Source organism: Brassica rapa, chromosome A05 (assembly GCF_000309985.2).
Source record: "Brassica rapa cultivar Chiifu-401-42 chromosome A05, CAAS_Brap_v3.01, whole genome shotgun sequence".
Taxonomy (NCBI): Eukaryota; Viridiplantae; Streptophyta; class Magnoliopsida; order Brassicales; family Brassicaceae; genus Brassica; species Brassica rapa.
Genome location: NC_024799.2, coordinates 4,741,382 through 4,769,332, shown reverse-complemented (window position 1 = coordinate 4,769,332; position 27,951 = coordinate 4,741,382). Strand labels below are relative to the sequence as shown.

At 35.4% G+C, this 27,951-nt stretch overlaps 5 protein-coding genes across 9 annotated transcripts in view; all 5 read right to left on the bottom strand.

Annotated features, from left to right (window-relative positions):
• LOC108872002 (probable disease resistance RPP8-like protein 2) overlaps positions 1-23,074 on the bottom strand; it is a 57,606-nt gene extending 34,532 nt beyond the window's left edge. Inside the window, exons 1-4 of one of the 2 annotated variants that reach the window (XM_033291421.1) lie at positions 23,048-23,074; positions 8,347-9,218; positions 8,103-8,249; positions 5,887-7,630 (exon numbers count right to left, since the gene is read on the bottom strand). In XM_033291421.1, the coding sequence (XP_033147312.1) occupies positions 5,907-7,630; positions 8,103-8,249; positions 8,347-9,211 (2,736 nt within the window). In that variant the 5' untranslated portion in view covers positions 9,212-9,218; positions 23,048-23,074 and the 3' untranslated portion in view covers positions 5,887-5,906. Of the gene's footprint in view, positions 1-5,608; positions 5,795-5,886; positions 7,631-8,102; positions 8,250-8,346; positions 9,520-23,047 lie in introns of those variants that run through there. The other variant, XM_033291420.1, reaches the window with a different exon arrangement.
• LOC117125727 (probable disease resistance RPP8-like protein 4) overlaps positions 1-23,114 on the bottom strand; it is a 57,593-nt gene extending 34,479 nt beyond the window's left edge. The window contains exons 1-5 of one of the 2 annotated variants that reach the window (XM_033291418.1): positions 23,043-23,113; positions 21,886-22,760; positions 21,641-21,787; positions 14,825-16,571; positions 14,451-14,718 (exon numbers count right to left, since the gene is read on the bottom strand). In XM_033291418.1, coding sequence (XP_033147309.1) covers positions 14,845-16,571; positions 21,641-21,787; positions 21,886-22,750 — 2,739 coding nt within the window. In that variant the 5' untranslated portion in view covers positions 22,751-22,760; positions 23,043-23,113 and the 3' untranslated portion in view covers positions 14,451-14,718; positions 14,825-14,844. Of the gene's footprint in view, positions 1-14,450; positions 14,719-14,824; positions 16,572-21,640; positions 21,788-21,885; positions 22,761-23,042 lie in introns of those variants that run through there. The other variant, XM_033291419.1, reaches the window with a different exon arrangement.
• On the bottom strand, positions 1,749-27,951 carry LOC103867292 (protein GLUTELIN PRECURSOR ACCUMULATION 3). Of its 2 annotated transcripts, XM_033291441.1 has the most exons (17): positions 27,773-27,951; positions 5,268-5,374; positions 5,097-5,194; positions 4,814-4,952; positions 4,709-4,737; positions 4,532-4,628; positions 4,405-4,460; positions 4,257-4,364; positions 4,121-4,177; positions 3,901-3,992; positions 3,727-3,811; positions 3,412-3,567; positions 3,058-3,140; positions 2,786-2,962; positions 2,594-2,709; positions 2,163-2,238; positions 1,749-2,056 (listed from the first exon to the last, which is right to left on the bottom strand). In XM_033291441.1, the coding sequence occupies exons 2-17, from the start codon at positions 5,327-5,329 to the stop codon at positions 2,000-2,002; spliced, it is 1,488 nt and encodes a 495-aa protein (XP_033147332.1). In that variant the 5' UTR covers positions 5,330-5,374; positions 27,773-27,951; the 3' UTR covers positions 1,749-1,999. The 2 variants fall into 2 exon arrangements, with proteins under 2 accessions (XP_033147332.1, XP_033147333.1); XM_033291442.1 differs by lacking the exon at positions 27,773-27,951 and having other exon boundaries at positions 2,786-2,959; positions 5,268-5,555.
• LOC103867293 (protein GLUTELIN PRECURSOR ACCUMULATION 3) lies at positions 9,744-14,413 on the bottom strand. The gene is made up of 11 exons (XM_033291452.1): positions 14,107-14,413; positions 13,938-14,035; positions 12,388-12,526; positions 12,283-12,311; positions 12,111-12,207; positions 11,984-12,039; positions 11,784-11,891; positions 11,365-11,421; positions 11,200-11,291; positions 11,024-11,108; positions 9,744-10,841 (listed from the first exon to the last, which is right to left on the bottom strand). Exons 1-11 carry the CDS (start codon positions 14,166-14,168, stop codon positions 10,669-10,671), a joined length of 996 nt encoding a protein of 331 aa, XP_033147343.1. The 5' UTR covers positions 14,169-14,413; the 3' UTR covers positions 9,744-10,668.
• Positions 23,973-27,921, bottom strand: LOC103848415 (protein GLUTELIN PRECURSOR ACCUMULATION 3). 2 transcript variants are annotated; one of them, XM_033291437.1, is made up of 16 exons: positions 27,683-27,921; positions 27,513-27,610; positions 26,971-27,109; positions 26,851-26,879; positions 26,662-26,758; positions 26,535-26,590; positions 26,339-26,446; positions 26,205-26,261; positions 26,026-26,117; positions 25,852-25,936; positions 25,642-25,797; positions 25,319-25,401; positions 25,044-25,223; positions 24,852-24,967; positions 24,405-24,489; positions 23,973-24,284 (listed from the first exon to the last, which is right to left on the bottom strand). In XM_033291437.1, exons 1-16 carry the CDS (start codon positions 27,742-27,744, stop codon positions 24,228-24,230), a joined length of 1,500 nt encoding a protein of 499 aa, XP_033147328.1. In that variant the 5' UTR covers positions 27,745-27,921; the 3' UTR covers positions 23,973-24,227. The 2 variants fall into 2 exon arrangements, with proteins under 2 accessions (XP_033147328.1, XP_033147329.1); XM_033291438.1 differs by having other exon boundaries at positions 23,976-24,284; positions 25,044-25,220.

Below are 27,951 nucleotides of genomic sequence, written 5' to 3'. Positions count from 1 at the left end.
TCAAGCCTATATTATACTATGCACATTGTACTCTACAATTTATCTTTGACAGTTAAAACTTATATCTATTATCATCAGTTGATCAAAATAATGCTTCATGATCTCAAGTATAACTAAAAATTAATTTTTATTTTTTGAGTTAATGATAATATAATCAAACCAATTTTTATTACATTAATTTTTCATTTACCTATAATCAAACAAAAGATGACAATACATTTAAAATAAATATTACAACACAAGACAACCGCCCCGCGCGTAGCGCGGGCATACCACTAGTTGGTAATATAGACAAAGTTGTTAGATCATGTAGTATGACACCATACAAACTAGAGTTTACATACTATAATCCTTTACTCAATGATAGGATACGACCGTACTGTGGTCAAGTTCTTCTGGTTCTACTTCTACTACTACGACATGTTACCAAGCTTGATGCTTTGTGGCCTTGACACCAAACTATCAAATCTCCGGAATCTGCATGTCTTTCTTCCTCGGTCTATTTGGAATCTTTTCTCCAGTTCCTCATCCCAAAGATTGGTAAAAATTACGAACCAAGTTACGTAATCATCAAGTGTGTTATAGATCTTACTTTTTGTTATGATCAGAAGTGTTTTAGAGCTACCTAACTTTTATGTTTTATGTTTCTTATGGAGGAGGGGATGCAGCAAATATTGATATGGTGGAGATGATATTAATTACTAGGCAACGCCAGTGGCTGGACATTGTATGGAAGCATCACATCTCAAGTAGGAGACCAAGATTCGATAGTACAGAACACTGGTCTCCTAGACACGGAACTAAAACAGTTGCTCAAAGATGGATCCGGGTTCGAACATGACTTCTTACCAGCTGTAGCTGCAGTGCACATCGCCTGGATACTGCTGTTTGTCTTCGTCTTCACTTATTGTATCAAGCTCCTCAGCTTCCAAAGAAGATGAAGAACCTGTGATTTAGATAGAGTCCATCGTGCTGTGTCCCATGTTTCAGCCCTAGGCTCTTGTCAACGCAAGCTAGAAACTCAAAACCAAGAAAACAGAGAAGGCCTGATCTTCTGACCCAACAGTTCAGATCATTGCCTCAGCTTGTGGCTGAACCAACTGAAGCAAGATCAAACTCTTTTGTAGGAACGCACGAGTACTTGGCGCCGGAGATCATTAAAGGAGAAGGGCACGGTGCTGCAGTAGACTGGTGGACGTTTGGGGTTCTTCTCTATGAGCTTTTATACGGGAAGACACCGTTCAAAGGTTATGACAATGAGGAGACGTTTGTGTTTCAGAACCTCAAGTTTCCTGATAGCCCTCTTGTGAGCTTCCAGGCAAAGGATTTGATCAGAAGGTTGGTGATGAAGGATCCGGGGAGCCGTCTCGGGTGGGAGAAAGGAGCTGCAGAGATCAAGAGGCATCCATTCTTTGAAGGATTGAACTGGGCTCTCATCCGCTGCGCCATTCCGCCTGAGCTGCCGGATGTATATGAGAATGGTGCAACGGAAGCAACTTCTCCTAAAGGAAATGGTAATGGATATCTTGAATGTAAAGCCATGGGAGATCATCTTGAGTTCGAGTTGTTTTAGGGGATAGAGAAAAGACAATACGGGTCTATGCAGACAGAAACTCTGTGGTTTAAGTTATCAAGAGTACCGTTGTTGTTGTAATCCATTTCAAAGTCTAATAGATGAAGTTTGCCTACTTTTTTCCTTACTTTCGCATTGGCTTCAAGGCAAAGCAATCTATTTTCAAAGCCCAAACAAGAAATAAAAGAGCAGAGGCTTAGATATGGATTTAAGTTGAGATAATGGAAGTCTTACATATACGTTGTATCTTTTTGTTCTTGCTAAAAAGAAGTTGCACATAGTTGTCTATCAGAGATGTGATTCTCTTGAGACTTTTTAGCTTTGTGGTTTGCAATGGTAATGCTGATAGCAATCTTGGTGATCTTCTTGGCAGCTACTTGATGAGTTTTGTATTCTCCTTGTGAGTTTCATGGCAGAGCTCCTCAATCAGATTACAAGGGTTTTGTATTCTTCCAGCAACTCCGCAATGTCATCCATCCGCAACTGAGAATAGCAAAATGTAAACTTGACATGTCAGGAGGAAAGCCTGATGTTTTGATTGATTGGTGTCAAATATTCAGGCGAGGGAGGAAAGTATGCAGAGTAATACCTCGGAAGAATTTTTGATATGATAAAACGTAAACGTCTTCTTTCCAAAATCAGCAGATGTTAAGCTGCTCTGTGATCTGATAGAAACCCGCCACAACAAATGAAAAGAAACATGTGTCAAGGAAAGGAAGAAGCAGATGTGAGATTTCATAACATGTAATAGTAGGGGCACAAAACAATGCATTCACAACATTATCAGTTTTGACAATATGCTCGGATTAAAAAGTCTCGAGGGCTATTCAAGACACAAAAATGATATATTCATATTAACTCTATATGACTCCTAAACTCTCAGGAGATTTATCTAAGTTATTCTAATGCCATGTGGTGATTCCAAGCGCAATCAAAGAACAACCATTTTTAGTGAAACAAAAGATAATCTACATAAACAAGAACTGAGTCTGAAATAGTTAGGCATGGATAAGAACTCACGTGTATTTTCGGGTAACCAGTCGCTGATAATCTCGAAGCAAGGAACCAAGCTCCTTTAATTGCAAAGTCTCTGGAGTGGACTCTTTCCAATGTTGACGAAGTGCTTCAGCTGCCATCTTTTCATTGAGAAGCATTTTCAGTACAAGAATAACACAATCACACATTCTAAAATAGACAAGAGGAAAAACTCACCTGAATCATGGAGGCTCCATTATCAACTGCATCTCCCTCAATCAATCTGGTTCCTAACTCAACGAACTCTTGATCTTCTAACTCCTCGGGTATTTGAAGGCGTAACCCTGAAGAAACAGAGATTCCCATTTTCTTTTGCAAGTCGACGATAGTGAATCCCTCTTGTCCTCTTTCCTGCTGTGACCAAACTCTTGGTGTTAAAACACGTTGAAAAGCTAATTTAACTGCATTGGCGAGAAACACATAAGATGATGAGCAGTAACCACAGTTACCGTATCCAAATCTCTCTCTGACTCTTTAGTCTCAGGAGGGTTTCTAAGTTGAGGTACAGAAGACCTCTTGGCTATCGGATCATCTGAGAAAAGAGAAAAAGAAAAAAACGAATAACAACATTTTCAGAAGGCTAAACAGTTCAGTAAAACTTCAAAACTTTCAATACAAACTTGATAAAGAAGAAAAAAAAGATTATGCTAGAAATTAAGTGTCTCTAAAATTGCCTACAATCTGCGACCAACACCAAGATTAGTTCGTCTAAAGAGTTTCCAACTATAAGTAACTGATGATGCGTGTACACAGAATGATAGCTAAGTTGGACTAAAACATCAGTATAAATAAGAGAAAGATACCTTCAGGAACCAACCACCAAAGATCACCGAAGGTTGATTTTCCATCAAAACCACCAATTAAAAGATGACGAGCAACAATACTAGTCATTGTATGGTAAGCTCGAGGAGGAGGAGGCTCATCATTGCTTATCGGTAAGCGCTTCCACTGCGCAGTTACTAGTATGTGAAAATATAAATTTAGCAACAACGCGTAGAAAACAATGCTCAGCAAGAAAAATGATAAAGCACATCACAATTTTATCATCTCACTAGATTGTAAATTACTGAGGTGGATTTTTGGATTTAGAGTGACGAATCTCATAAGCAAGAATTTACCTCTGTCTAAAATTATAGTGTCATTATAATAGACATCATAACGACTCAGCCATCCACCAGTTCCATGTCCCCCAAATAACAGAAGCTTCATACATGAAAATTAATGATGTGAGTGATGTATGTCATGCGAACCTATTTATACAAAAGAGCAAACGGAAGCTGAAATAGACATACATAATGTCCTCCGGATGTGACAGTGTGACCACATCGAGCTGATGGTGCTTGGCCAGGAAGTTTTAGTTGGGTCCATCCAGGTGTTTCACGCTCTTTCTTCCACAACAAAGGTAAACCACAATAAGATCAGCAAACAGAACAAAAGAAAGAAAGACAACTCAAGAGAATACTCCTCTACATAATTCAATGCAATTTTCAAGAAATGTAAGTAAGGATGAACCTTCATCTATTAGACCCTTCAAAGCCCACAGATCACCCATGATAGGGCCACCACCTCCTGTCAAAGATAACCATAGTCTCAGTTTAGTTGTCATCAGCTCAAGCAGAACAAAGATTCTGGTTCTGGTGTTATATACCTCGGCCACCAAAAACAAGTAAACGTTTCTCAACCATGGTGGCTGTATGGCCACATCTAGGAGGCGGCAACGACCCCGAAACCGACAGCTCCATCCATTCAAGAGACACTAACAGACACCAAGAAAGCTGACATTATCAGAAACTTACTTGTGTCCATAACATACACATCTGACAGCCATTTTTTACCATCCCAGCCGCCACACCTGCCAATGATCATAGGTTACGCCAATGCAGGCAACAAGCTGATGAACGTCTAAAATTTCTGAATACTCACAACACAATTTTCTGGTTCCCAATAGCAGCGGCGGCAGAAAAATCACGAGGCGTAGGTAAGTCGCCAAAGCTGGTTAGCTCAGACCACTGCCATATATCTGCAGAAAACGTTGGCAGCAGAGTATTAAAAAGTTCCCTATGCAGGTCTCAATGACATTGTTATAACTTGAACACTTACCAGTATCTAGAACCCAGAAGTCACCCAACCTGAAATTGATTTACAGAAATGAGCTATTTAGAATGTAAAAACGCTTATAACTAGAAAATATATAGAAGTGCGTACCTCTTGCCACCAGAACGTCCACCAAAGATGAACATATGGCAATCAATAGTGATGGCAACATGAAAGGCGCGAGGTGTAGGACCAACTTTTCCTTCAGACACGCTGCCAGTACATTCTGGCTCAAACCAGAGTTTGTTCTCTAGTCCACAGAATTAAAGAAGAAGCAAACACTAGTCATTACAAGAAGAACAAGCCAAGACAGTAGTAACTAATAAAAAAAAAAGCATCTTCTTTGGATCAAGGAATCAATAATCCTAGGCTGAATATAATTGATGATTATTACCAATGTCATAGACAATGATGTCGTTGAGGAACTTCTTGTCGACGAGACCGCCGAACACAACGACCATGGATTTTCCGACATTGACAGCTGTATGTCCACTGATGAACAATAAAAAAATCATCAGCTAAAATTAAAATCGAAAATTGAATGGAGAAGAAGTAATTAATTTACCTCCTAGGCTGTGGAGGAGTTCCCGTGAAATCGGAAGAGGAAGCTCTAACCCAGTTATGCATACGTTTGGCGATTGATGTCTGAAACGCACGGATCACCGCGTTTTGTATTCGCTTCAACTAATAGACTTCTCCTCCTCTTAATTGGAGTCAAAAACAAATTTGCAGAGATCGAAAGGACTCTCTTGTTTGGTAGAGTCTCATCATCTGATTTTATTATAATCCAGACCGAGTTTTGTTTTTAAACCATCAATTTGTCCGGTTTAGTAGTAAAAGACAAATTTGGAAAACTCAGGTTCGGTTCGGTAACTATACAAGTCAACTAAGCACACACAACGGAGAACATCGAATAAGATATGGTTCAACATACAAATAATGTATTTCAAACTTAGCATTACAGTGAATGAGCATGCAAATAGATATACGGAATATATCACAAACAAGATATGTAAACTTCATACAACAAAAACGACTTATTATCATATCACACAATCGGTAGTGGTGGGTACTGATCCTGAGTAGGTTCACCTGAAAACCGAATAATAAAAAGGTTAGATAGTTGAGACTTACACACAAAACTTCAAGAAGAACAATATTGACATTATACCAAAAAGACATACCTGAGACCGTTTTATTCTCCTTATTCGTCGCTATCATAGTGTAATTGAACACTAGGAATGTGTTGGACTTTGTGGTAACTTTCCCCACCTGGTACGAGTTTTGTCTTCCACTCCTTGTTCTTATGTCTGATATACAGTTCCTTTAAAGAAGTTATATGCTTGAGCCCTTCCGGTAGCTCCTTCAACTTTTTACAATACCGAATAGACAAGGTACGAAGACATGGCATCGACCCTTCTTCGACTATCCACTCTTCCAATTCGTTTAGGTCCCATATTTCTAGCTTACATAATTGAGGGAATCCACCTTTTGAACACACCATCTTCCTCCCCACGAAAGAAAAATCTGTTAACTTAACCGACTTTAAATGAAGCAATTTTTCCAGAATCTGCAGTGGATCATCCTCCATGTTACAGTAACGTAAAGATATGTGTGCAAGGTGGGGAGGAAATCGAGAGTGATTGGGAAGCCTTGGCATATGTATGGCCAGCTCTAAATGCCTTAGATGAATGAAATTCCAAACGAAATCCACATCATAATAAGCCTCATCGGGTTCGTTCACATCGATCAATATAAGCGTCTCCAGGTTTCTTAATTCACATAGAGATGACACTAGAATTTCAGAAGTATACCTGCCTTTGAGAAATACATAGAGAGTCCTGAGCCTAGTCATTCGGAGGAAGTCTGTGATGCTACCGTATTCTGCTCGGAAGCAGGTCAGGTACTCCAGGTTCACAAGATTACCCAATTCCAACTTTGTTTTAGCCTCAAAAGAAGAGGGGAGAAATAGGAACCTCAACTCTACCATCTCTTTAAAGATACTTGGCAGATAAACTGTTGCCCCAGAGCAAATTTTCAAATAGATTAGAAGCTTTAGATTCCTAAAAGAAGAAGGTACATGAGTTGCACAACCCATGTATAAGCTCAAATATCTCAAATGAATGAGCTTTCCTATGCTGGAAGGTATTCTCCCTCCTCTAGAGTTGCTTCTACCATGTAGTTTTAAACTCAGAGTCAGATCTAGGACCCTAAGTAATTGTAAATTTCGGAGTCCTTGAGCTGACTGCTTCCACAAGTTGCTGTCGAGTCCAAACCCCAAAACAGATCTAGCTTTTTGATTGCTTTTACGTCCCAGCAGATCAAGGGCATTACCACCATGTACTACGAGTCTGCGAAATCTAGTAGGAGTATGAGCATTGATGGTGGAGGTGGAAGAATTAGGGACTTTGATAAACTTAAGAAAGTTCTCTTCTTTAGCTTTATATAAGCAAACTTCTCTCATCATGTCATGCATTTGACAATACTCCCAAGTGCAACTCAAATCCTGTTTTACTGCCATAACCATATTTCTCCTTACTAGCTCGTCTATATATTCTTCTCCAATTTTCCTAGTGGTTGCTCCATCGCAACTTGATGTTATTGTTCCTTCTGCTTCCCAGAGATTACACAATTTCCCAACTTGTATCTTGTAATCTTCGGGAAAATGCGCTAGGTAGAGGAAGCAATGCTTTAACTGCATTGGCAAATCTTCATAGCTCATAGACAATACTCGGTAAACCGAATCTTGATTGTTGTCATCTAAGCGAACTATCTGAGTTTGAATATTCTCATTTATTCTTTTCCAATCTTCAACCATATATTTATTAGCTAACAAGCCTCCTAGCACTTTAACGGCTAATGGTAGTCCTCCACAATACATGACCATTTTCTTACCCATGGCTTCTAGTTCTTCATCAACATCATATTCTGTTTCCAAATAATTTTATGTTATTATCTTTAAACCTACTATAAGTAATATAGGTAATTTTTCGGTTTTAATGTTAATGTATGAAAATAAAATTCTTTTATTTTATTTTTAGTTATGTTTATTCTATTCATTTAGAAGTAAAATGTATAAATTATATTTAGTTGTTTAGGTTAAATGGATAAATATATTAGATTTTAATATTACTAGTATATTTAATTAATCTAATTAAAAACACCTTTTTTTTAAACATAGATTTTGGTTTGGCTTGGGTACGGATGGGTCAGCTTTTTCCCACCCCTATGGTGTCTAGTCTTTTCAAATGTTCAAAAAAAAAAAAATACATATACAACAATATATGCCATCTCAGAGGATATTTAGGAATTACTACACCATTTTTTATAAAGAAAACCAGTAAGAGATATCATGCTTTCTGGCCTTAAGGATTCATGTGATTCTTATATAAAAACGTACCTGTTATCTCTCTTCTAGGGAATGCTATGCTCTCACATAGCTTCCAGCTTTCTTCAGGAGTAAAGATTTTTGGTCTAAAGGGAAAACATGTTGGGTCTGCATGCAAACCAACACCTTCATTGCGTGAAGTAAGAATCATCTTCCAAGCTGCAATTGTATTTAGTTTCATATCAGAGACTCAAAGGCATTTAAGAAATGGCTATGGGGAGAACTTAAGTAATGTATGTACAATTAGAGAGCTCACCTCTTCTTTCTTGGGGGAAAACGTGTTTTATTATATCCCAGTCTTCGTTTTTCCATACATCATCCATGACAATTAAATATCTAGATGTTTCCAACAAGAGAAAGAGCTCAGCCTGGAGTGTATTCTCATTCATATGTTCGATGCCCTTATCATGTGGTCTAAGGTCTTGCAATAACTTTTGCCAAATATCCTTCTGCTTAAAATCTTGCGAAACGCAGATCCATGCGAATCCATCAAAATGACTTCGAACAATGTCATGATGAAAGACTTGTCTCGCAAGAGTGGTTTTTCCAATACCACCCATCCCAGAAATGGAAACTACTTGGATGTTATCATTCTCCACCAACTGACCAACCAGTTCCTTAACACTCTGTTCCACCCCCACAAGATCCTTTTGAGATCTCTTTGGATATGTTTGTCGGATCTCCCTTTGTCTCTCTTGTAGAGACGGTGATCTGTAGATGATCTGTTGTATTCCAAAGCTATGCATTTGCGCAACAACCTTGGCCATTCTCTTAGTTATGCCTTCAATGTCCATAGAAAGACCTCGGCGATCCACTAAGAAACAAGAAAGTCTTTTCACACGCCTCATGATCCCTTTTTGGTTTCCACTGAGTTCTTTCAAAAGAAAGGATTCGATTATATCTTCAGCATCAAATACAATGTCTTTGACATCTTCCAAGAAGCTTCTCACTACTTTACTCTCATATCTCTTACCATCTGCATCTTCCAACAACGACTGTAACGTACTCATCTGACATTTTAGATCATCAACTTGCACTTGAACTCCCTGCAATCGCTCAGATTCTCGACTCAGGAGATCCCAGAGTTTCTCCACTCCAAACGACACAACTCCCTCAGCCATCACTATTCTCCTGTTCCACCATCAACACAACACATAAGTACAAACTTGTAGTAAGATTTAAAACCGTTTTTGATAATCCTTGGTTGATCTATAATAAAACATGATACCTGTCAGAGGAACTTTACTTAGCTTATTATTCAGACACTTTATAACAAGATTAGAGTAAATGCTTTTAATTCGTAAAACAAGATTTGTAATAATCCAACGAATTTTTGTTTGTAAATCAGATTCAACCACAACAGAGCCTAAAAGACAGATCAAAGCAAGTTAAACAGAAAAATAATGATATAAGAACGTGATTTACCTTTCACGTAACAGATCTGCAACTTGCTTAGGAGGTAGATCCTTCTTTTCCTGCTTAAACGATTTATGGTCTTTGGATCAAGTTTTCCGCTTGACTCCAATAAAATGGAAAAATTCTACCAAACTAAGATGTTTCCTCCATAAGTAAGATATATAAAAAATTTAAATAAATATTTCGTCTACAATCTATGACCTATACACCTTGAATACTTCGTCTTGCAATACTAAAGACTTTTTTAAAATATATATTAATTTGACCTGAGGATCGGAAATTCAGATCTGGTTACAAGTCTGTTTTGTACAAAATTTTCAAACTCAAACTATTACAAAATTAGCTTTTTCCGTCCACTAAACATGATACATTCCGTTGATTCGTTTTTTGGAATTCTTTGGAATGGTTACCATTCTCAAACATCAACCATCGACGAAGATCACGAGAAGGTGAGGTTTTCCTTATTGTCTCGGTCCTTATTGCTTCGGATGCGCTGGGACTTTCCATTTTGTCCACGGAGTAGCTGGTTCCCGATGAACTCCAGCTTATAACTGTCACTGTCTATGAAGCGTTTGACGATGGAAACAGAGGGAGTTTCGGACATTTCACCTGAGTGACGACGCCAAGAACTCGGACTGTACACTCCCCTCCATCACCAATTAGGATCCAAAAGGCGGGCTTGCAAACGCCACCACATTTCGTCTGATACAGTATCCGAACCTGCACAGAAATATAGCCAGCTCACACTGCCACAGAAGAACAAACCAAATCGACGCTTGCTAATTGGCCAAGCATTGACACCAATAGGCAAAGAGCACACGCTCAAAACAAATCGACGCTTGCTGCTATCGAGAACCGAGAGCAATTTCCTGTGACTCCCTGTGTCACATTCCGGTGTCAAACAGAAAGCAAGAAACATGAAGAACAAGGACAAGCATTTGATGAAGAGGACCGTCGCCATTCACCAGAAGAATCAGAACGAGAACCAAGCAGGGAAGATCTCCAGTGATGAGAGACGTTGAGATGCCGTGAATAAAACCATAGAAGACTCCTTCCAAGCAACCCACAGAACCCTTGGAAATCGGAACTAGACTGAGGCACCATCTCCTACTGCATACCTCAACCCACGACTCATCTCCGAGGAAGCGGAAACCTCCAGAGCTCACACGACAGAAGAGAGAGGGAGAGAGACCTCCTCGACACCGAAGAGAAACGCTAAGCCCTCCACCGCAGCCTGACAACACCACCAAGACCAGAGCCTTCGTAGAACTGAAACTTCACACCGAGGAGGAGGCTCATCATTGCTTACTGGTAAGCGCTTCCACTGTGCAGTTACTAGCAACAACGCATAAATTTAGCAACAGCGCGTACAAGACAATGCACAGCAATAAAACTGATGAATTACATCACAATTTTCTCATCTCACTAGATTATACTTCGATTAGGTGGATTTTAGATTTCCAGTGATCCTTTAGCAGAGGAGACGAAGCTAATGAGACGAGTGAGCAAGAATGTACCTCTATCTAAAATTATAGTGTCATTATAATAGACATCATATCGACTCAGCCATCCACCAGTTCCATGTCCCCCAAATAACAGAAGCTTCATACATGGAAATTAATGATGTGAGTGATGTATGTCCCGCGAAGCCATTCATATACAAAAGAGCAAACATGAGCTGGAAAAGACTTACGTAATGTCCTCCGGATGTAACCGTATGACCACATCGAGACGATGGTGCTTGGCCAGGAAGCTTGAGTTGTGTCCATCCAGGTGTTTCACGCTCTTTCTTGCACAACAAAGGTAAACCCAGAATAAGATCCAATGCAGTTTTGAAGTAATTTAATCAAGGATGCACCTTCATCTATTAGACCCTTCAAAGCCCACAGATCACCCATGATAGGGCCACCACCTCCTGTCAAAGATAACCATATCACACACCATAGTCTCAGTTTACTTGTTATCAGCTCAAGCAAAACTTCTTGTGAACATATACCATCAGTACACCCGGTCAGGAAACTTCGTTAATAAATGAAAGTTATTAATTAACAGCAACGGGTAAACCAAACACATCAGCATCCTTAACATGTTTGATGAATGAAAAAAGTAAAATAGCAAATAAATCATTCAGTTTTGAATTTTATCCATAATGCGAGTCCGCCAAGAACACTCCTCAGTTGTGGTGATTGGTTTAGTATGCAAACACCTTAACTTATTAAAGGAATGGCGATAAGTCAACATCAAGAATCTACAGTTTTTTTTTAATTTTGGTATTACCTCGGCCACCAAAAACAAGTAAACGCTTCTCAACCATGGTGGCTGTATGACCACATCTAGGAGGCGGCAACGACCCCGAAACTGACAGCTCCATCCATTCAAGAGACACTAGCAAATACCAAGAAAAGCTGACATTATCATAAACTTAAAACAAGTTTTATCACAAAACTGAAGTAGACGAGAGGTATAAAGTGTTTTACTTGTGTCCATAACATACACATCTGACAGCCATTTTTTACCATCCCAGCCGCCACACCTGCCAATGGTCATAGGTTAAGCCAATGCAGGCAACAAGCTGATGGAACGTCTAAAATTTATGATACTCACAACACAATTTTCTGGTTGCCAATAGCAGCGGCAGCAGAAAAATCACGAGGCGTAGGTAAGTCGCCAAAGCTGGTTAGCTCAGACCACTGCCATATATCTGCAGAAAATGTCATTAATAGGTGTCTCATAGAAGTGCCAAAGCAGAGAAATAAAAACTCCGAAGCACACTTACCAGTATCTAGAACCCAGAAGTCACCCAACCTGAAATTGATTTATAGAAATAAGCTATTTAGAATGTAAAAACGCTTACAGCTAGCAAATAAATAGTAGTGCGTACCTCTTGCCACCAGAACGTCCACCAAAGATGAACATATGACAATCAATAGTGATGGCAAAATGAAAGGCGCGAGGTGTAGGACCAACTTTTCCTTCAGATACGCTGCCAGTACATTCTGGCTCAAACCAGAGTTTGTTTTCTAGTCGACAGGATTAAAGAAGAAGCAAATCATAAGACCACCAATTATCACATGATTAAAAAAGCTGAACATCTATCTTATTAAAACTCAAGTACAAAATGGGATTGTTTGGTAATGTGGATAGTAGTTAAAATTGAAAACATGGATAATAGTAAGTTAGAAAAAAAGATAATGGGCTTATGCTACTTAAAAAAATTGAAAGTCCATTACATTATATTAAAAACTAATAGGTATATGTTACTTGATATATATGTTCAAATCAAAGTAATAACTTAAAATTGATTTATATCAAAAATTCATTCAAAAATATACATATATTCAAAATTTGATTTTTACTAACATATTTTCCAGTAACTATTATAAAAATGTTTTCAATATATTTAATAATAATACAATACAAAGCCCAATTTCAAACACCAACTTAAATTATGGTTTTTATATTTCACATTAAATTTTAAAATATAATATATGTGATTATTTATATGATTGTACGTATAAAATATTATTAATTATAAGAAAACTTATTTGATGGTACGTATAAAATACGATTAATTATATGATAACACATATTTTGTAACCTATGATAACATATATATATATAATAGTGATTATGGGTGGGCGTTCGGGTTCGTTTTCGGGTCTTTTTGGGATTTCGTGTTCAGTTCAGATCTTTGAGGATTTGGTTCTGATTTGGATAACCAATTTAAATAGGTTTGGTTTAAATATTTGGATAGAGAATTAATAATTATTTAAGTATTTTTGGAGATTTGAGTATTTTTTAATTATTTAAGATATTTACGTTTAATTAGTTGTATATATATTATGGACGTTTTTATATATATTAAAAATAATTCGGTTCAGATCGGATTAGGTTTCAATTCTTCAAATACCAAAATTTTGAATAATTCGGATATTTAATCAATTCTGGTTCGGATTTAGTACTACTTATTTGGATTGGGATCGGATCGGTTTGATTTTTCGAATTTGAGTTTTTGCCCAACCCTAAATAGTGACATAAAAAGCAAATAACATCATATATCATATTTTTTTTTTTAAATACATCCGCACGGGTGTGCGGGTCAAGATCTAGTATGATACTTAAAACAAGGCCAAGGAGGGGACAAAAGAAGCTCAGAAACAAAAACTAGCAAAATAAGAAAAGAGAGTATCCATCTGATTCCTCTTCAACAACACCGAATCGAATAATCTCATCTTGAAGTTTTCAGCTTTCTATAGTTTTTTTTTTTTGTTGCAAAGTAACTATCTTTGATGTAAGCATCGTTCTATCAAATAAACTACTAGAGACAATAGTCATTACAAACAGAGCAAGCCAAGAACGTAACTCGTGAGAAAGAAAGCATCTTTCTTGAAGCAAGGAAACAATAATCCTAAGGCTAAAGTATGATATTACCAATGTCATAAACAATGATGTCGTTGAGGAACTTCTTGTCGACGAGGCCGCCGAACACCACGACCATGGATTTTCCGACATTGACAGCTGTATGTCCACTGATGAAGAATAAAAAACATCAGCTGAAATTAAAATCGAAAATTGAATGGAGAAGAAGTAATTAATTTACCTCCTGGGCTGTGGAGGAGTTCCGGTGAAATCGGATGAGGAAGCTCTAACCCAGTTATGCATACGCTTGGCGATTGAAAGTACACTTCTTCTCCTCTTCAGAGTCAAAACAAATTTGCAGAGATCGAAAGGACTCTTTGTTTAATCTTTGATATTATAATCCAGACCGAGCTTTGTTTTTAAACCATCAATATGGTCCGGTTTGGTAGTGACAGACAAATTACAGAACTGGATTGGAATTAACCGGTTTCTCTTGTTACTTAAAATTTTTGGAAAACTCAGGGTTCCCTCAATATCTTGACCTTCGTTAAACCAAATGATAAAATCGTGTTAAGAATGATGTTCAGTGATCACACTATCAAAGCACCATTCTATCTCCAGTTCGGACTAAACAAATCAACGAAGCACACACAACGGAGACATCGAAGAAGATATGGTTCAACATACAAATAATGTATTTCAAACTTAGTATTACAGTGAATGAGCATGCAAACAGATAAACGGAATATATCACAAACAAGATATGTAAACTTCATACACCAATACAACAAAAACGACTTATTATCACATCACACAATCGATAGTGGTGGGTACTGATCCTGAGTAGGTTCACCTGAAAACCGAATAACAGCTGTTTAGACTTTCACACTAAACTTCAAGGAGGATACATAACAAACAAAATGAACAATATTGACATTATACCAAAAAGAATATTATACCTGAGACGGTTGTATTCTCCTTATTCGTCAATATCAGAGTCGTCGCTATGATAGTGTAATTGAACACTAGGAATGTGTTGGACTTTGTGGTAACTTTCCCCACCTGGTACGAGTTTCGTCTTCCACTCCTTGTTCTTATGTGCGATATCCAGTTCCTTTAAAGAAGTGATATACTTGAGCCCTTCCGGTAGCTCCTTCAACTTTTCACAATACCATATTTCCAAGGTACGAAGACATGGCATCGACCCTTCTTCGATTACCCACTCTTCCAAGTCGTATAGGGACACTATGTCTAGCTTACATAATTGAGGGAATCCACCTTTTGAACACACCATCTTCCTCCCCACGAAAGATCTGTATTGTAATACAACCGACTTTAAATGAAGCAACTTTTCCAGAATCTGCAGTGGATCCTCCTCCAATTCACAGAAACATAGAGATATGTGTGCAAGGTGGGGAGGAAATCGAGAGTGATCAGGAAGCCTTGTCACATGTATGCTCAGCCCTAAATGCCTTAGCTTAATGAAATTCCAAACGAAATCCACATCATAAGCCCCACCGGATCGGTACTCATCGATCAAGCTAAGCACCTCCAGGTTTCTTAATTCACAGAGAGATGACGCTAGAATTTCAGAAGTATACCTGCCTTTGAGATGTATCTCGAGATTCCTGAGCTTTTTCATTCGGAGGAAGTCTGTGATGCTACCGTTTTCTGATCGGAAGCCGGTCAAGCACTCCAGGTTCACAAGATTACCCAATTCCAACTTTGTTTTAGCGTCAATAAGAGGGGGAAGCGCCAGGAACCTCAACTCTACCATCTCTTTAAAGATACTTGGCAGATGAACTCTTTCATTGGAGTAAATACTCAAATAGATTAGAAGCTTTAGATTCCGTAAAGAAGAAGGTACATCAGTTGCACTACCCATGTCTAAGCTCAAATATCTCAAATGAATGAGCTTTCCAATGCTGGATGGTATTCTCCCTCCTCTAGAGTCGCTTTTATCTTCTAAACTTAAATCTAAGACCCTAAGTAAAAGTAAATTTCTGAGTCCTTGACCTGACTGCTTCCACAAGTTGCTGTCGAGTCCAAAACCCAAAACAGATCTAGCTTTTTGATTGCTTTTACATAACAGCATATCAAGTGCACTACCACCACCGTGTACTACGAGTCTGCGAGATCTGGTAGGAGTATGAGCATTGATGTTAGAGGTGGAAGAAGTATGGACTTTGATAAACTGAAGAAAGTTCTCTTCTTTGGCTTTATATAAACATACTTCTCTCATCATGTCATGCATTTGACAATACTCCCATCTGCAACTCAATTCCTCTTTTACTCCAATAACCATATTTCTCCTTACTAGCTCCTCTATGTAGTCTTCTCCAATTTTCCTAGTGGTTTCTCCATCGCCACTTGACGTTATTATTCCTTCTGCTTCCCAATAATAATACAATCTCTCCACTTGTATCTTGTCATCTTCGGGAAAATGAGCTAGGTAGAGGAAACAATGCTTTAACTGCGTTGGCAAATCTTCATAGCTCATAGACAATACTCGGTAAACAGAATCTTGACTTTTGTCATCTATGCGAACTATCTGACTTTGAATATTGTCATCTACTCTTTTCCACTCTTCAACCATGGTTTTATTAGATAACAAGCCTCCCAGCACTTTAACGGCTAATGGTAGTCCTCCACAATATGCCACCATTTCCTTACCCATGGCTTCTAGTTCCTCATCAACATCAAATTCTGAAAATAGTAACACACGTTATAAGATCAGAGTCTTGAAATAATAATGTGTTTAGTCTTGTCAAATGTTCTTAAAATATATATATTTATAACAATATGCAGTAAAAAATTCAATAATTAATAAACACACTAAAGTACAAACATTAAACATTGTATTATTTGTTTTATATTCACAATGAAGTTCATTTCTATTTTTTCTTAATATTTCAATATATTTTGATAATATTTCGTAAAATTATATATAAAAATAAATTTTAAATTCTATAAAACATATTTTGTATACACCAAATAGTGTAACAAAAACAATATAAATGTCGGATTTCTAAAAGTTAATTAATATATATATATATATATGATAAAATCAAGTATTTTATCTACTAATAATAGCAATCCTGATTAATTCCAAAGGTTATGAAACTCATTTATGTTGAAAAGTTGTGTATTTTCTAAAAATCTAAATAATTGTGTCTTTTCAAAATAACTACTTTGGTTGTGTTGTTTCATAAGAAAAACTGAAATGTATTAGTTTGAAAAATTGTGTATGTTCATTATAAAAATTGTATATTTTCATAACAAACTGAATATTATTAATTTTTAAAATTGTATCTTTTCATTATTAAAAATTATATATATAATAGCATACCAAAACTGGTGATATTATCACTTTTTAAAAGAAAAAAGTTTTAAGTCCAACAGTCATATTTGATTGAATTTAATGATATAAAAAAACAAAACTGCGGTGTGTTGCATCTTTTCACCGAATAGTCTCCATCTCAAAACAATACAACTCTGAGATGAAGCATTCCTTATCAATCTATATATATGTGTGTGTTTTTAAAGACTCATTCCTGTTATCGTTTTCCATCTCCTCTTAAATTACCTTTCCACCCAAAATCTCAGAATTGATTTATTTGTTTTGCTCTCTAAAGCGTGTTTACAATGAGTTTTCATTGTTATTGTTCATCATAATCCCATATATTTTTTTTCAAAAACCACTATCAACGTCATTTTCTTTAAACAAATTTAGGATTTCCATCATTCAATTTTTTTAATAGTTGTTACAACATATCTAATTTATATGTGTTGTTGTTCTTGCGTTTTGTCAGAGTCTAAGATTAATGCTTTCCAAATTACGATGTACAAAAAATGGGTTGTCTGTCATTCAGTAAATCTATTAGAGGAAAACCGGTTGGTGATGACCGTCATGAGTTAATCAAACAATGTGTCTCTTAATTGGAGAGTGTTATTCTCGTGGGAATTATCATCAATTTCTTTTTAATGGGAATGGTTTAATTCCACTGGAATATTTAAATCTGCATAGGTGTCACATTTTAAACTTAGGAATCCCCCATGTCAATATAATTGTTCACAAAATAATATAATTGTCCACTCATGAATTGCAAATTTACATTGTTTTCTACTGCCTGGTTTGGAGATGTGCGAACTACTGAGATTATAAAACTCATTAAAAGATCTTTTTATTTATATATTATTTCTCGGAAACATATCAATTGTTGGTTAGAGACAAACAAATATGATGTAAAAGTCTAGAGTTTTAAATATATTCAATTCTTAACGAAAACTAAAGGCAAAACACATCTTACAATTTCTTTGACAACAAACAAATCTGACAAATTTTTTATTTATTTTTAGTTATTTGCATCTATATTTCGTTAATGACCATTTATTTATCAAAAGTAGCATCTTTTATCACTTGTGTCGTTACGTATATATAGGAAAATAACAATTTAAATTTAGAACCTTTTTCCAAGATATTTAGCGAACATAAGTAGTTGACTTTTATCAATCTTGTCTTGCATTCAATTAAATTTAAATGGCTATTTACTGGTTTACACATCTGTAAACTAGAAGTCTCAAGATCAAAACTATTATAGGTTGAATTTCTTAGACTATAAGTAAAATTATTAGTTTAAAATTTGTTAAAATATCCTAATAAGTGTTTTTCTATAAATATTAGTTTTAAAATTGTGTCTTCTCATTATATAAGATAATTTTTTAAAAAATTATTAAAATATCTCAAAAAGTGTCTCTTTGTAATTATGTGTCATTTCATCTTAAAAAGAGCATTGTTTTAAAAGTGTCGTTAAAATATATTAGTACATTTTATTTTATTTTTAAAATTGCATTGGGTTAAGAGAAATTGTCAAAGTGTATAAGTATAAGTTTCATACAAATTGCATTTATTAAAAAAAGTTGTCAAAATGTCTAAAGATGTGGTTTATCCAAATAAATGTCAAAAATTGTAACTTTTCATTATATCAAAGTGTCTTTTTATCTTATTAAAAAATGTCCTAAAAAAATACAAGTATGTATCTTTTCATCTTAAAAGTATGTCTTTTCATTTTTAAGAATTGCATTGGTTTAAAAGAAGTTGTTAAAATGTATAAGGATGTGTCTTTTTATCCTACAAATTGCATTTGTTAAAAAATAAATGTTAAATGTTGTAATTTTTCATCCTAACAAAGTATTATTTTTCATTTAAATGGCATTGCTTTAAAAAAATGTTGTCAAATATATAAGTAAAAATATTATCATCTTAACAATGTGTCTTTTCATTGTCGAATTGCATTTGTTTTGAAGAAATTGTTAAAATGTATAAAGATGTATCTTTTAATCCTAAAAAAAACTGTATTTCTTAATAAAAGTTGTCAAAACGTCTAAAAATATATATTTTCTCCAAATAAATGTCAAAGGTTGTAACTTTTCATCCTAACGAAGTGTCTTTTCATCTTAAAAATGACACTACTTTAAAAAATGTTGTCACATATATAAGTATGTAACTTTTCATCTTAATAATATGTCATTTCATTTTAAGAATTGCATTGGTTTAAAGTAAGTTCCTAAAACGTATAAAATATGTCTTTTCATCCTAAATTTTCATTTGTTAAAAAATTATCAAAATGTGTAAAAATGTATATTTTCTCCAAATAAATATCAATGGTTATAATTTTTGATCTTAACAATGTGTCTTTTCATATTAAAAATTGCGTTCTTCAAAAAATATTGTAAAAAATATAAGTATGGATCCTTTCATCTTAAAAATGTTACTTTCATTTTAGGAATTAAATTGGTTTAAAAGATGTTGTTAAAATGTATAAGGATGTGTTTTTCATCCTAAATTTTTTTATTTGTTAAAAAAAGTTATCAAAATGTCTAAAGATATCGCTGCAACTGTTGGTGACAATAATTTTAGTGAAGAACCAATGCAATCTTTGGTAATAAATCATTGCAATGTTAGTGATTGTAGTATTTGGTGATAATCCATTGTAACTTCTGATGTTAATTATTGCAACTATTATCTAACCATTGCAATGTTTGGTATCAACCATTGTAACCTTTAGTCATCTATATAAGTTGTTGTGGGAATAGAAAAATCACAAAAAAAATGACAACAATCTATAGATTAGAAAAGATAGAGATTCACTGTTAAATTATTTTCAAAGATTTTTGAACAAATACATATGAACATGCATAGCTCTATTTGTTATTCTTATATCTTAGTCTAAGCTTGGAAATTTGATTGAGAAACCGATAGAGTTCTACAGTATTTATATCTCAATACAACCTTGACTTCAAAAATATTATTTATTGATACAACAAAAGTCATCATGATTTAAATCCATAATTATTATGTTAGTTTTAATATAATAAGTGCTGGTGTTTTATAAGAACTCTTCCGGAAATTAAAGGAAATAATATAAGTGAGAAATGTCATATCAACTTAAGTCAACATATATTTATTATGATATCCAATCTCCTTAATATTTTTCCCAAAAATAGAGCAGGTAAATAAATTTATAAAAATAATAACTATTTTTACCAACATAGAAATATAAATTTTCTTAATATACTACAAACTGATAATTCTAATATTGTCTCTTAAATAGGAAAAATTATTTAAATATCACGGAAAATAATTGAAAGTAGTTCAAGAAGTTGTTGGAGCTAAATATCATGTAAAACTATAAGAATAAACTTAAAAAGATGGAGGCATAGTTGTAAACAATATTTATTCTAATAAAATATAAACAGAACATTAAAGTTATTATATATATATATATATATATATATTGAGTAAAGTTGATTCCCTATGATGGTTCATATACATAGTCTTTTATAATGTTAACAAATATATTTCAAAGATTCTATTAAATAACCAACTGAATTAGTTAAATCTATTGTAACTTGTTAGTTATTCTGAATACATAAAATGATAATTTTATTTTAAAGAAAATTGATATTAAATATAGTATACATGAAAATAAAATTGACAATGAGGCTGAAGACAATGTCCTACTGTCATTTTAGTGAAAGTTTTGTTAGTCAAGAGTTTATTGTTACTATAAAAAGTAAATTAATATATAATTAGTTCTATTTTGGCTGGTATAACAATAATTGAAACAAATAAAATATTGTCACTAATAAGTTATTTGACAAATATTTTCAGTAAAACAATATATGATATATGAAACTATGTGTCTTTTCATTTTGAATACTTTTATTGATATGGTTTGTGGTTATTTCTCAATTTACTTATATTATATATTTTTTTAATTTTATGGAAAATCAAAAGATATGTATTTTCTCCTTATTTTAGTTTTACATTAATGTCACATGAACTTTTTTTGATAGCACAATAAGATGTTTTATACAAAAGTATAAATTCCACAACGTGACATATTTGTAATCTTATTAAAATAAGTTCAAGATAATAATTTAAATTCTGCATAATTTTTTAATGTGTATATCTTTACTATCAATTTATAAAATGAGTTCCCGTGCGATATCGCACGGGTTCCTTACCTAGTTTTTATAATAAAAATAGTGTAAAAAAAATCTAAAACTGAAACTTTGAAAAAATTAGTAATTCTATAAATTAATAAAATTTCATAGTTTTAGTATTATTAATTTATAGAGTTTTTAGTGTATGTCATTCCAGAGACGATAATTTGGGAATTACTACACAAGTTTTTTTATAAGAAGGCATGTAAGAGATATCATGCTTTTTGGCCTTAATGATTCATATGATTCTTGTATTAAAAACGTACCTGTTATCTCTCTTCTAGGGAATGCTATGCTCTCACATAGCTTCCAACTTTCTTCAGGAGTAAGAGTTTTTGGTCTAAAGGGAAAACATGTTCGGTCTGCATGGAAACCAACACTTTCATCACGTGAAGTAAGAATCATCTTCCAACCTGCAATTGTATTTCCTTTCATCTCAGAGACTGAAAAGGTATTTATGAAATAGCTATGGAGAGTTCTTAAGTAATGTATGTACAATTAGAGAGCTCACCTCTTCTTTCTTGGGGGAAAACGTGTTTTATTATATCCCAGTCTTCTTTTTTCCATACATCATCCATGACAATTAAATATTTAGATGTCTCCAACAAGTGAAAGAGCTCAGCCTGGAGTGTATTCTCATTCATATGTTCGATGCCCTTATCATGTGGTCTAAGGTCTTGCAATAACTTTTGCCAAATATCCTTCCGCTTAAAATCTTGCGAAACGCAGATCCACGCGAATCCATCAAAATGACTTCGAACAATGTCATGATGAAAGACTTGTCTCGCAAGAGTGGTTTTTCCAATACCACCCATCCCGGATATGGAAACTACTTGGATGCGATCATTCTCCACCAACTGACCAACCAGTTCCTTAACACTCTGTTCCACGGCCACAAGATCCTTTTGAGATTTCTCAGGATATGTTTGTTGGATTTCCCTCTGTCTCTCTTGTAGAGACGGTGATCTGTAGACGATCTGTTGTATTCCAAAGCTCTGCATTTGCTCGACAAGCTTGGACATTCTCTTAGTTATGCCTTCAATGTCCATAGAAATATTTCGGCGATCCACTAAGAAACAAGAAAGTCTTTTCAGATGCCTCTTGATCCCTTTTTGGTTTCCACTCAATTCTTTCAAAAGAAAGGATTCAATTATATCTTCAGCATCAAAAACAATGTCTTTGACATCTTCCAAGAAGTTTCTCACTACTTCACTCCCATGTTTCTTGGCATCTGCATCTTTCAACAACGACTGTAACATTCTCATCTGACATTTTAGATCATCAACTTTCTCATGAACTCCCTGCAGTCTCTCAGATTCTCGAGCCAAGAGCTCCCAGAGTCTCTGCACTCCAAACGATACAATTCCCTCAGCCATCGCTATTCTCCTGTTCCACCGTCAACATATGAGTACAAACTTGTATAGTAAGATTTAAAACCGGTTATGATAATCCTTGGTTGATCTAATAAAACATGATACCTGTCAGAGGAACTTTACTTAACTTACTTTTATTCAAGCATTGATGATTAAATGCTTTAAATTCGTAAAACAAGATTTGTAACAATGCAACGAATTTTTGTTTTTAAATTCAGATTCAACCACCACAGAGCCCAAAAGACAGATCAGAGCAAGTTAAACAGACAAATAATGATACAAGAACGTGATTTACCTTACATGTAACAGATCTGCAACTTGCTTAGCGACGTTCTTTGGAAGAAAAAATAATGAAAGAGTATCGACAGTCTATGACAGTCATCTTGTGGTTCTAATTTTGAATTAAAAAGAAAATAGGAGTTTTTTTCTAGTCTCTGGCGATAATGATTTTTTCGCAAGGCAATAATGCATTTGCTTTAGGCCCACTCGAAACATTCACTATAGTTTCTCCCTTATTATTCTTTTTGGTAAAAAAAAATTTCTCTCTTATTTTCAACTTTCAAAATATATTCATTGATATTTATACATTATATTTTCGTTAGAAATAATTAATTGGGAAAATTGGTAATATAGACAAAGTTATTAGATCATGTAGTATGACACCATTCAAACTAGAGTTTACATACTCTAATCCTTTACTCAATGATAGGATACGACCGTACTGTGGTCAAGTTCTTCTGGTTCTACTACTACGACATGTTAACAAGCTTGATGCTTTGTGGCCTTGACACCAAACTATCAAATCTCTGAAATCTGCATGTCCTTCTTCCTCAGTCTATTTGGAATCTTTTCTCCAGTTCCTCATACCAAAGATTGGTAAAAATTACGAACAAACTTACGTAATCATCAAGTGTGGTTTAGATCTTAATTTTTGTTATGATCAGAAGTGTTTTAGAGCTACCTAACTTTTATATTTTATGTTTCTTATGGAGGAGGGGATGCAGCAAATATTGATATGGTGGAGATGATATTAATTACTAGGCAACGCCAGTGGCTGGACATTGTATGGAAGCATCACATCTCAAGTAGGAGACCAAGATTCGATAGTGCAGAACACTGGTCTCCTAGACACGGAACTAAAACAGTTGCTCAAAGATGGATCGGGGTTCGAACATTAGCTTCAAGGCAAATCAATCTATTTTCAAAGTAAAATGCAAGAGGCTAGAAAAATAAAGAGCAGACGCTGAGATACGGATTAAGTGGAGATAATGGAAAATCTTACATATGGGTACATGTTTTTGTTCTTGACTAAAAAGAAGTTGTACATGTCTTGTTGTCTATCAGATATATGATTCTGTTGAGACTTTTTTTAGTTTTGTTGTTTGCAATGGTAGTGCTGATAGCAATCTTGGTGATCTTCTTGGCAGCTACTTGATGAGTTTTGTATTCTCCTTGTGAGTTTCATGGCAGAGCTCCTCAATCAGATTACAAGGGTTTTGTATTCTTCCAGCAACTTCGGGATGTCATCCATCCGTAACTGAGAATAACAAAATGTTAAATTGACATGTCAGAGCATGTGCCAAGAGCCTGATGTGTTGATTGATTGCTGTCAAATGTTCAAGAGAGCTCATAACAGGAGGAAAGTATGTGGTATTACCTCGGAAGAAGTTTTGATATGATAAAACGTAAACGTCTGCTTTCCGGGGAGGCCAAAATCAGTAGATGTTAAGCTGCTCTGTGCTCTGAGACTCACGCCACAACAACGAAAACAAACATGTGTGACGGAAAGGAAGAATCAAATGTGAAATTTCATGATGTTTAATACTTTTCAAAGGGGTACAAAGCGATGCATTTACAATCAACTTTTATGTGAGGACTGCACAACATTAAGAAATGAATCAGTTTTGGCAATTCTTGGATTAAAAAGTCTCAAGGGCTATTCAAGACACAAAAAATGATATTGATATTAACTCTATATAACACTCCTAAACTCTCAGGAGATTTATCTAAGTTATTCTAATGCCATTCCAAGCGCAATCAAAGAACAACCATTTTTATTGAAATAAAAGATAATCTACATAAACAAGATAATGTAAGAACTCACGTGTATTTTCGGGAAACAAGTCGCTGATAATCTCGAAGCAAGGCATTAAGCTCTTTTAACTGCAAAGTCTCAGGAGTGGACTCTTTCCAATGTTGACGAAGTGCTTCAGCTGCCATCTAATCGTTGAGAAGCATTTTCAGTACAAGAATAACACAATCACACATCCTGAAAAAGACAAGAGGAAAAATTAACCTGAATCATGGAGGTTCGATTATCAATTACATCTCCCTCAATCAATCTGGTTCCTAACTCAACGAACTCTTGATCTTCTGACTCCTCGGGGATATGACGGCGTAGTAACCCTGATGCAACAGAGATTCCCATTTTCTTTTGCAAGTCGACGATAGTGAATCCCTCTTGTCCTCTTTCCTGCTGTGACCAAACTCTTGGTGTTAAAACACGTTGAAAAGCTAATTTAACTGCATTGGCGAGAAACACATAAGATGATGAGCAGGAACCACAGTTACCGTATCCAAATCTCTCTCTGACTCTTTAGTCTCAGGAGGGTTTCTAAGTTGAGGTACGGAAGACCTCTTGGCTATGGGATCATCTGAGAAAAGAAAAAAAGAAAAAAAACGAATAACAACATTTTCAGAAGGCTAAACAGTTCAGTAAAACTTCAAAACTTTCAATACAAACTTGATAAAGAAGAAAAAAAAAGATTATGCTAGAAATTAAGTGTCTCTACAATTGCCTAAAGAGTTTCCAACTATAAGTAACTGATGATGCGTGTACACAGAACGATAGCTAAGTTGGACTAAAACATCAGTATAAAATAAGAGAAAGATACCTTCAGGAACCAACCACCAAAGATCACCGAAGGTTGATTTTCCATCAAAACCACCAATTAAAAGATGACGAGCTCCAATACTAGTCATTGTATGGTAAGCTCGAGGTGGAGGAGGCTCATCATTGCTTATCGGTAAGCGCTTCCACTGAGCAGTTACTAGAATGTGAATATATAAATTTAGAGTGACGAATCTCATAAGCAAGAATTTACCTTTGTCTAAAATTATAGTGTCATTATAATAGACATCATAACGACTCAGCCATCCACCAGTTCCATGTCCCCCAAATAACAGAAGCTTCATACATGAAAATTAATGATGTGAGTGATGTATGTCATGCGAACCTATTTATACAAAAGAGCAAACGGAAGCTGAAATAGACATACATAATGTCCTCCGGATGTGACAGTGTGACCACATCGAGCTGATGGTGCTTGACCAGGAAGCTTTAGTTGGGTCCATCCAGGTGTTTCACGTTCTTTCTTCCACAACAAAGGTAAACCACAATAAGATTAGCAAACATAACATAACAATGCAATTTTTAAGAATTTAAGTAAGGATGAACCTTCATCTATTAAACCCTTCAAAGCCCAAAGATCACCCATGATAGGGCCACCACCTCCTGTCAAAGATAACCATAGTCTCAGTTTAGTTGTCATCAGCTCAAGCAAAACAAAGATTCTGGTTCTGGTGTTATACCTCGGCCACCAAAAACAAGTAAACGTTTCTCAACCATGGTGGCTGTATGACCACATCTAGGAGGCGGTAACGACCCCGAAACCGACAGCTCCATCCATTCAAGGGACACTAGCAAATACAAAGCAAGCTGACATTATCAGAAACTTAAAAACAGTTTATTACAAAACTGAAGTAGACGAGAGGTATAAAGTTTTACTTGTATCCATAACATACACATCTGACAGCCATTTTTTACCATCCCAGCCGCCACACCTGCCAATAATCATAGGCTAAGCCAATGCAGGAAACAAGCTGATGGAACGTCTAAAATTTCAGATACTCACAACACGATTTTCTGGTTGCCAATAGCAGCGGCAGCAGAAAAATCACGAGGTGTAGGTAAGTCGCCAAAGCTGGTTAGCTCAGACCACTGCCATATATCTGCAGAAAATGTCAGCAGCAGGGTATTAAAAAGTTCCCAGGCAGGTCTCAGTGACATAATGTCACTGACATTGTTATGATTGTACACTTACCTGTATCTAGAACCCAGAAGTCACCCAATCTGAAATTGATTTATTTCTAGAAATAAGCTATTCCGGTGAAAGTAGAAATGTAAAAACGCTTCTAACTAGAAAATATATAGTAGTGAGTACCTCTTGCCACCAGAACGTCCACCAAAGATGAACATATGGCAATCAATTGTTATGGCAACATGAAAGGCGCGAGGTGTAGGGCCAACTTTTCCTTCAGAAACGCTGCCAGTACACTCTGGCTCAAACCAGAGTTTGTTTTCTAGTCGACAGGATAAAGAAGAAGCAAATCATAAGACAAACCGATTAAAAAAGCTGGATAGGAAACTATGTACTTGATATAACCACCACATATACTAGCAGACCGTAAAGAAACTAATTTCACTGGTACTTAAAACAATGCCATGCGGAATAAGAAAGAGAGTATCCTATAGTGAGTCTAATAATTTTAGTGGTGAAGTTTTCAGTTTTCTACAGTTTTTTTTTTGCAAAGTAACTCTATCTTTGATGTACGCATTAGCCTAACTAAGCTTAACACACAATAAACTACAAGAAACACTAGTCTTTATATTACAAGCGAAGACAGTAACTCAAGGGAAATTTAAAAAAAAAGCATCTTCTTTGGATCAAGGAATCAATAATCCTAGGCTGAAGTATGATATTACCAATGTCATAAACAATGATGTCGTTGAGGAACTTTTTGTCGACGAGACCGCCGAACACCACGACCATGGATTTTCCGACATTGACAGCTGTATGTCCACTGATTGAAGAATAAAAATCAGCAGCTGAAATTAAAATCGAAAATTGAATGGAGAAGAAGTAATTAATTTACCTCCTAGGCTGTGGAGGAGTTCCCGTGAGATCGGAAGAGGAAGCTCTAACCCAGTTATGCATACGTTTGGCGATTGATCACCGCGTTTTGGATTCTTCGCTTCAACTAGTACACTTCTTCTCCTCTTAATTAGAGTCAAAAACAAATTTGCAGAGATCGAAAGGACTCTCTTGTTTGGTAGTCTCTCATGATCTGATTTTATTATAATCCAGACCGAGTTTTGTTTTTAAACCATCAATTTGTCCGGTTTAGTAGTAAAAGACAAATTT

Bases quoted from the DNA above. Each gene is read 5' to 3' on its own strand.
- LOC103867292 (XM_033291441.1), bottom strand. From the start codon at position 5,329: ATGCATAACTGGGTTAGAGCTTCCTCTTCCGATTTCACGGGAACTCCT. The intron at 4,461-4,531 runs GTGAGTATTCAG...GATCATTGGCAG, and splicing joins GGGAACCAGAAAATTGTGTT to GTGTGGCGGCTGGGATGGTA. The intron at 2,710-2,785 runs GTGAGTTTTTCC...CTCAATGAAAAG, and splicing joins ATGGAGCCTCCATGATTCAG to ATGGCAGCTGAAGCACTTCG.
- LOC103867293 (XM_033291452.1), bottom strand. From the start codon at position 14,168: ATGCATAACTGGGTTAGAGCTTCCTCATCCGATTTCACCGGAACTCCT. The intron at 14,036-14,106 runs GTAAATTAATTA...ATTCTTCATCAG, and splicing joins ACTCCTCCACAGCCCAGGAG to TGGACATACAGCTGTCAATG. The intron at 11,422-11,783 runs GTAATACCAAAA...TATCTTTGACAG, and splicing joins ACTTGTTTTTGGTGGCCGAG to GAGGTGGTGGCCCTATCATG.
- LOC103848415 (XM_033291437.1), bottom strand. From the start codon at position 27,744: ATGCATAACTGGGTTAGAGCTTCCTCTTCCGATCTCACGGGAACTCCT. The intron at 25,224-25,318 runs GTAACTGTGGTT...GTTTGGTCACAG, and splicing joins CAGAGAGAGATTTGGATACG to CAGGAAAGAGGACAAGAGGG. The intron at 24,285-24,404 runs GTAATACCACAT...TGTTATTCTCAG, and splicing joins ATATCAAAACTTCTTCCGAG to TTACGGATGGATGACATCCC.